General features: G+C 53.0%; 1 protein-coding gene across 1 annotated transcript; it reads left to right on the forward strand.

Annotated features, from left to right (window-relative positions):
• The first annotated feature begins 1,938 nt into the window (after positions 1–1,938).
• LOC144151766 (neprilysin-1-like) lies at positions 1,939–6,889 on the forward strand. Its single transcript, XM_077682903.1, has 2 exons — positions 1,939–2,321; positions 4,618–6,889. Exons 1-2 carry the CDS (start codon positions 2,133–2,135, stop codon positions 6,655–6,657), a joined length of 2,229 nt encoding a protein of 742 aa, XP_077539029.1. The 5' UTR covers positions 1,939–2,132; the 3' UTR covers positions 6,658–6,889.
• The last annotated feature ends 1,341 nt before the right edge of the window (positions 6,890–8,230 follow it).

The raw sequence follows: 8,230 nt of genomic DNA on the forward strand, positions 1-8,230 counted from the left end.
AAGAAAGAAAAATTTCTATTATAATTCCCAGAGCAGTGCTTTGCTTTTTGAGGATAGAGCAGGTTGCTTGCGAACTAAGAGCTGTGTGGGGAAGTATTCACAAAATGATGCGGTATGCGTGGTTTGTGGAAAAGAAACAAACTATGTGGCACATTGTGTTTGAACATGAGGGTATCCATCCAAATCTACATAAGGGAAATATTCGGCTTCCAGAAGTCCTAGGATTTAAGGGTAGCACAGAGGAAGTTAACTTCAAGGCTGTCGAGGGGACGAAAAGAAGATTAGAATGTTGGTGGACGAAAAGCAGAGAGGGGCATTGCCTAGGACAATTACCACCTGTAACAGGGAAAAAAAAAGTATTTTATGCCTAATAAGCGCGAATGGGCGTAAAAAATGCACTGACGAATACCCCACTCCCTAATATGAAATTTGTGCGCAGCGCGAGCTGCAGTCTTCTCGGTCACGGCGCATTTCTGCTGCATCTCAGGAAGTGTTCGCGTGATCAGCGAACGCAGGGCGGCGTGCGCTACTATGCTGCTACCTCGCAGTGCGTCGCCGCTGCCGGCCAGCATGTTGCAAATCGTGTTTGAACCTCCCGCGCAAATGCCAAGCGGTTCGGATAAGCCCAACGCCACCTAGAGGAAAGCCAGTCTAGGTGGCGTTGATTAGCCCCGCACAAGGCAGCAGCGAGCATGTTGTTGCATATCGTGTCTGAACCTCCCGCGCAAACGTCAAGTGGTTTGGATTAACGGAGGATGGAACAGCGTCTGGGGGAGCGCGCTCCTTGGTGGCGATACATGACACATGTGTGAGGGAAAGGCAGTGAGGGAGATGCCGCCGTAGCCGCACCTGTCGTACTCCACTTCACCCTTCGCTAGACGCTCCTCTGTTTTCTTCCTTTCGTCGCTGCTGCGTTCGCTTACTCGGTTACGCGAACATAAACAGACGCCGCTCCCGCGAAGCCATTGCAAGGAAGGGCTGCCAAGGGGCTGCCCCATAAAACGACTGAAACCCGCCGTCGCGGCGTCTGTCACTTCTAAGCACGCGCACATGACCGGCTGATGGTTTATGCGTGCGCAGGTTTGTAGCGAAGAATAGTGGGAGGAAAGAGGGGAGGCGTGCACGCGCCGCTATAGGTTTCATGCCCGTGCTGATGGATGGCATGTCTGTTGTGCTGGTACGAGATTTAAACGCGGACGTTAAACGGCCCGATGGGACCTATTCGGAGTCCTTGGTGGTAGATCGCATTGGGTTTGTGTGCTAGGCTATCTTCAGATTACCGACGCAAAACTCGTATCGGGATCTATGGACGTAAAAAATGTCATGTCACGCAGTTCGTTTGGCTGAAACGTGAACGAAGGTAATTCTTTAAAGTCGTTGCGACAGTTGCAGCAACAGCCTGAACGTGGCCTTGCACAAAGAGTAAGATGCTTACGACGCGGGAGGGACACAGGCAGTTCCACGTTTATCTGCAAGAATAAAGCTTCGATCCGGCTCATTAAGCTAATTGGCTAGAAAACTCTCCATCGCAAATAACGATAAACTTGTTTTGTTTCGTGCACTCCGTGGACTGCGTCCAGCTTTGCAGGTCATCCTTCTTCACAGAGTGGAAAGGCACTAATTATTTTCGCAATCATCTGATAACCGCATACCACCGTTAGCAAAAGGGCACCGGTGGAGGCGAGGGGGAAAATAGTTGTGAAAGAGGTGTCAGCGGGGGTGAGGAGGAGCCCCTGAGTGGCGCCGAGTAAATCGATGACACCGGAATGAAAACTGGGGGGGGGGGGGGGGGGGGGGGGGGGGGTAGATATGTGGCGGCGCTCCAGCGGCGATGGCGCTGGGGCTCAGCGACAACCAATGAGAGCGGGCCACGCGTCGCCGGCGCGCAAGCAGCCACGAACGCCACGAGCGTGGAATGAATCGGGGCCCCAGTTTCTGGGTGCACGGCATAGCTTCAGACGTGTCTCGGCTCGTCTCTCTGTCGCGTTCGGGACATATACTGCTTTGCAGTCAAAATCACACGCGCAACGCTGACGCGCGCGAATCGTGTGCAAAAACGCGTCATGCGATTCACTCTTTCGAGTGCACGCGCACGCGCGTCAGTAAGATGTAAACGCTGCTCGGAGTGACCAATGAAATTCCTTCATCTGCAGAGCTCCCCTGCCGACGCACCGTCAGTAGCAAAGCAGAAGCAGCAGCAGCAGCAGCAGGGTGAAACCAACAAGGGCACGAAGCCGGATTTGCCTATAAAAAAGCGCATTTCTCTCTTCGAAGCACAGCGAAGGAGGCGCATTTATGAGTCACGCGGCAGCAGGCATACGGTGAGTGACCTCGACGCGTAAACTTTTCAAAGCCCATTTACCCCCTTTTACCCCTGAGCTAGAAAAAAAAAAAACGAAAAAGATAAGGGTTTGCTTTTCTATCGAAGAAATCATTAACGGGGCGGTAAATACAAAATGCAACATTGTTTTATTTGAAAAAACCAGACTTCGAAAACTCGCTCAACTCAACTGCAGCCTCGAAAGTGTAACAAGACATTGAAAACTTTTAAATTTACCACCACGTGACTTCAGCGGTGACATAATCGGAAAATGCTAAACACAGCGTCATCGGTGCGTTAACTGCCATTTCAGTGATACAACCAACCGGAACAAGGGGAACCGCTAAAATTGCCCACGTCACGTTTCTTCGCGGTGGCCTTCGTCGACGGCCGCCGTTGCGCACACGATTCCGGCTGACGTCATAACGACCCGGAGAGAAAGTGGTCAATCAGTCGCCCTTTCTCCATACGCTTTATTTAATATCCATCTTAGACGTTGTAGGTTTACATTAAGTTTTCTGAGATTAGGTTAAAATTATAAAATGATATTATTACGTTGTAAAATTACGTTAAAATCGCCGCGCCCGGAGTATGATGACAGGTGATTTGTGCGCACGGTCCTTTCTAATCCGTACCTCAGGTGACGATGAAGCAGGCCAACCTCGACACGGGCGCAAGAAGAAAAAAGCAGACAGACCAATAAGCGATGTTCCTTCCTTCCTTCCTTGTGTCCGTCTGGAGTTTGCGCTAGTTCAAGAACCACCCGCAGCTGGACCAATTGCCGATCCTCCTCCGTTCACGATGGCGTCTCTCTTGGGGCATCCCGCCGCCAGAGTGATAATCGAGCCCGCGATTAGTTAGTCCGGCTCGTCAATAGGACGTGATTACGATACCTCAGGTTCATGAATGTACGAACGGACAGCATTTTGACGCAGCTATAAGCGTACGTCATACTCCAAGGTGATAATCCCACGTGCATCCGTGGACTAAATGCTTGGAATTAAGTCCCAAGCTGTGATTCGCTACCGCCGGATATATGTTGTTTGGAGCGTAATGTTTGCGCCAGCAACAATGTAGCGAACAATGTCGCTCAAACGGGGAATCGTTCCGGAACCTCTAACCGTTTTATGAGCGTGACGGTGTTGTAACCACCTGTAGCGTATTTTATTTAGGGAACAGCGAGTCTGCAACTCGAACGGGAGAAGTGTAAGAAATGTGTGATTTGACACTCTAGCCAAGGGAGCAGCCCGGGGGGACGCGGTGTTTCGGTGTCAGAACGTACCCAAAATTTTCGGAGTGGTGCATTCGCACGTCTGTCCCCTCCGCATTGCAGCATTTTTTGACCACGCTGATCGCACTCCACGTCGGCATACTAATACGGGAAAACAAATTAACGAAATCAGATAAGAAAATGAAATGTTTGTACGCAGGGTATCTGTCCTCTGTCCATTTGGGTTTTTTTTTAGCCAACGGCGTGTAAGACCCCCAAAAAGTATTTCGGGCTACGTGCGTGAATAGCTCTGCTTGTAGAGTGAATCGGCCGCTGGCGTGCGCCTCTTCGGAACGTGGCAGAACCACCGGCCAGACGTGGTTGTGTGTATACTAAGTAGTTTTTCTCGCTTTCATTTTGCGAACCACTTTTTCTGGCATATTTGCTGCAGACCAGCCGGCGTTGTCCACCGGCCAAGGTTAGATATACTAAATAAGCTGCGCTATAAAAACTGCGTAAGCGAAATAATCCCTCTTCCCACTAGCCATGACAGAAGTCCAGTAACGTTAGGGTGTAGCCCTATTTTAGAGCGAAACGTTCCACTACAACGAGTGGTCTCAAAGACCTTATGTAGGGATAAATAAAGCAACGACCACAGAATGACCACAAGCGGCTTGCAACAAAAAATCAGCCAGGTAATGTCGATGGGTTGCCATCGAAATGCTTCGCGAATTCGCAGGGTTTGACTACCGCTGATTTTCCCCGTCATTTATCGACAGCTTTAAAACGCGACATGCCAAGAGGCATGCTTCTAGGCATATACTAGTTACTCCCTGTTATTGCCGACCGCCGGTGCGAACCCAATCAACGGTGCGTATCGCCAGCTAGAGAACAAACCGAAGGATGACCTTGCACAAGGTCATCAACCTGACTGACCAAACCACCCTGAAAGATGTGAAGCGCATCAGCGTTGCAATTTTTGCTTTTCCTCCCTTTTCCTTCAATTATACGTTGTCTTCTGCGCCCTCCCAACGCCTGTGGCTTTCCCGCGGGCGTGGAGCTCACGACTGACCTGTCTCGATTCCAGATCGCCGAAGCATCGGCTGCTGAGTCCGTGGGCCTCCATCGTCGCAATGTAGTCTTTGCGTTGCTTGCTACGGTGTTCGTGACCTTCATCATCTCACTGCCCCTCCTAGTGTACTGGCTGCAGCCCAGACCTCCGGGCCCGAAAGTAGACATCTGCCAAACGGACATCTGCCAGGAATTCGGCTTGACGCTGCAGGCCAGCATCAACACTTCTCTAGATCCGTGCGACAACTTCTACTACTTCGTGTGCGGCAGCCGGGACGACCCCAAGCGTCGCGACACGGAGGACAACATGACGGCCGCCAGCTACGAGCGCGCACTCGCCCAGATAGCGGCCGACAAGAGGCAAACGAGCCAGGCCACGCGCTTCTACCTCAGCTGCTACCGGCCCCGTGCTAACGAGACGGCCGAGAACATTGCGCAGTTCCTGGCGTTCAAGAATCGCCTCGGCCTCGTCTGGCCAGAGAAGGAGCCGACAGACCAAGACCCGCTGTCCATCATGGTCGACTTGGCCATCAACTGGGACATGAATTTCCTCTTCGACATAAGCGTGGTTGGGGCCGTTGGTCGGCAGAAGGTGCTGCTTTTCACTCGCGGCCGGCTCGGATTCGGTTGGAAGGAGTACCTGGAGGAGCGGCCGCACCTCGACTACAAAGCGCACGTGAAGCGGCACTACGACATTATGGCCGTTGACGAATCTCGAGTGAAAGTATCCGACTCCCAACTGCAGGATATCGAGAGCCGCATAATCGAAGCCAAGCTGGACGCAATGTACGGCACGCCTGAGCAAAATTGGTCATCTCTGGGCGACCTGGACAGCTGGACGCCCTCGGTACGGCGGGAGCAGACCTGGCTCGACCTGATCGCGAAGCATGACAAACAGTTCAAATGGTCGGCCAGAAGCACCGTCATTGCCGAAGACTTCAGGATATTTGAAAACATCGACGCCCTGCTTAAGAACAGGAGCGATCTTGTCGTGGGTCTCTCATGGATCTTCGTTCAGACGCACCTCTGGATCGTCTCCGATAAGGTCTCCATCAGGTTCCCGGCGGCGTCCGTAAACAGCCAGGCGAAGAAGTACGCGTGCCTCGAGTACGTTGATTCACGCCTCGGCCTGCTCAGCATATCCAAGACGATGGAAGAGCGCTTCGGGGCGATCGACAAGGCGAGCAACATCCGCAGTTTTATCGGCAGGGTGAAGGAGGTGACCGGTAAACTCTTAGAGAACCTCACCTGGATCGGGCAGGGAGTCAGGAAATACGCAAACGACAAGGTGGGCAACATCAGCCACGAACTATTGCCGAACCGAGACTTCTACGTTGCCGAACTGCGTACAAAGCTGTACAGAGACTTCCCCGAAATGGATGGCACGTTCATGACGAACCTACTGCGCTCGTCCGACGTCTATCGCAACCTGCGCAAAGATGAGCGCTTTGAGGACGTCTACAGTCTTCGCTGGTTTCCGCGGTTCGGCCGCGAGATTTACCTGCACTTGCTTTCCCGGGTGATGGTCGCCATAGGCATCACAGACATGCCTCTGTACCATAACGACGCCACGCTGGCTATTCGGTATGGAGGGTTCGGCGGCTTCGTCGCCCGTCAGCTGTCCTATGCGTTCGACGAGACCGGAATTTCTGTGGGCAGGTATGGCGAACAGGTCGAGTGGTGGGGAAAGTCCGCTGACTACGCCAGCAAGGTCAAGTGCGACGTGCGCTCAACGTCGGACAGCCCGACGCGTCGCCCGGTGCGCCTGTTCCCGGGCGTGCCCGGTGTGGAGGCGGCTTTCGCCGGATACAAGGTGTCCGTCTCGAGCGACTTCCGCGAACTGGACGACTTCAGGGTGCGCCACTTGGAGCAGTTCAAAGACGACCAGATCTTCTTCCTCGCCTACTGCTACGCCCTTTGCTCGAGGCAGCCCAGGACCACGGGCGAGCAGTGCAACGTCCCCCTGAAGAACTTTCGCATGTTCGCGGCCGCCTTCAAGTGCCCACAGGGCTCGGCCATGAATCCGCCGAACAAGTGCTCATTTTTCGATTTGTGACAGAGCGGCCATCTTTCCTTCTATTTCTTTTTCCCGCAATATTCATCGCAATGAATGCGCGTTCGCGAGCGCTGCGCCGCCCCAGTGCCAGCCAATGAACCTGAAATAAGGGGCGCTTGCGAACGCTTTTTAGTGTGCTGACTGATTGATGGTCCAAACTTGCTGGTACCTTCACACTTAAAATATGTTTAACTGCAGTAATAAGCATAATTGCTCAGGAATAATTTGTGTTTGCTCGTGATTAAATTGCGTGTTTCACAAGCACAAGCTAATCCAGTAGCCAGTGCGTCGTAGTGGGGGTCTGCGGGATTCATTTAAACTTCACGGGGTGTTTGCGTGCGCTGTAAGGCCGACACACGGCGTATCTACATTTCTCCCCTCAGAAAAACATCCTTTGCAGCAGAGAAGGTGATCGGAGCAAACCGGTAACTGTGTGCGATGTTGCGCAATGCCCTAGCCACTGAACTGCAACGGAGGCAGGTGCGAAAGAAAAATAGCAGTGGCTTACCTCGGCTATGCCAGGATATACGTAGCGTGAGCTAAGGTTCAGCAATCCAATCCAATGCAATCCAATTTAGTCCAGTCCAGTAACCTCTAGCCACCATGCAGTTACTGCTCCTCGCGCATGCGCAGCACGGCTCTCCAAGAGCCACGCGAAACGGCTATCAAGCGGCTCCGGCGCAGCGTCATACTTGGCTACTGCGCAACGGAGGCTGCCGCGGCTATGACGTCACTCCTCTGGAATGCGCAGACCAGCGAATGGGCAGACCCAGTTCTGTACACACCCGTACTCCAATTGGATTGGATTTCCGTTCCAATCCAATTTAATCCAATCCAAGCCAAGCCAATGTTCCTCGCGTTTGCGCAGCACGGCCCTTCAGGGTCCACGCGAAACTGTTCAACCTCGGCCAGTGTAGCTTACGTTACAAAAACGGTAGCGAACATGTCGGCGAATGCATGCACGAATCTCCCTCGCCCTATGCTCGCTCCCCACACTCCTCCGCTGCCGTGTTTCAGCGTTGTTTGGTTGGAAAGGTGACATAATCGCTATATCAAGGCTCCACAAGACGACACGTCGGGCGTCTTCGCCTGTTTTGTAGCGTGAGCTACACTGGCCGAGGTTGAGCAGTTTTGCGTGGCTCCTGGAGAACCATGCTGCGCATGCATGAGGAGCAGTGACGTCTCACGGCGCACAGCTGGCGCGCCGGAGTGGCCGGAGCAAGGTGGCTAGCAGGGATTTATACACACACCCCTAACACCCCCCAACACCCCACAGAAAGACTTAGACACCCCCCCCCCCCCCAAAAAAAAAATATATATATATATAATAAATCCACAACCACAAGCATCCTGCCTAAGGATTTATACAGCACCCCCCCCTCCCCCCCTCAAAATCGAAATTCTGCATAAGCCCCTGGTGGCTAGAATGGGGAGGTGTGAGTACCACGGCGCCTTTCTTCGCCGCGCGTGACTCCCTTCCGCACCGATGACACCAGGGAAAATGTGGCGCTGCCCTTCGAGGCGCGGTACCTGTAGAGGTAGAGCCACTAAATAAGCTAGGTGACGCTAGGTA

Source organism: Haemaphysalis longicornis, unplaced genomic scaffold (assembly GCF_048455015.1).
Source record: "Haemaphysalis longicornis isolate Haplotype H1 unplaced genomic scaffold, Haemaphysalis longicornis Haplotype H1 scaffold_9, whole genome shotgun sequence".
NCBI classification, from domain to species: domain Eukaryota; kingdom Metazoa; phylum Arthropoda; class Arachnida; order Ixodida; family Ixodidae; genus Haemaphysalis; species Haemaphysalis longicornis.

Excerpts from the sequence above, each read along its gene's own strand:
- LOC144151766 (XM_077682903.1), top strand. The coding sequence starts at position 2,133 with ATGAAATTCCTTCATCTGCAGAGCTCCCCTGCCGACGCACCGTCAGTA. Across the intron at positions 2,322-4,617 it reads CACGCGGCAGCAGGCATACG|ATCGCCGAAGCATCGGCTGC; the intron begins GTGAGTGACCTC and ends TCTCGATTCCAG.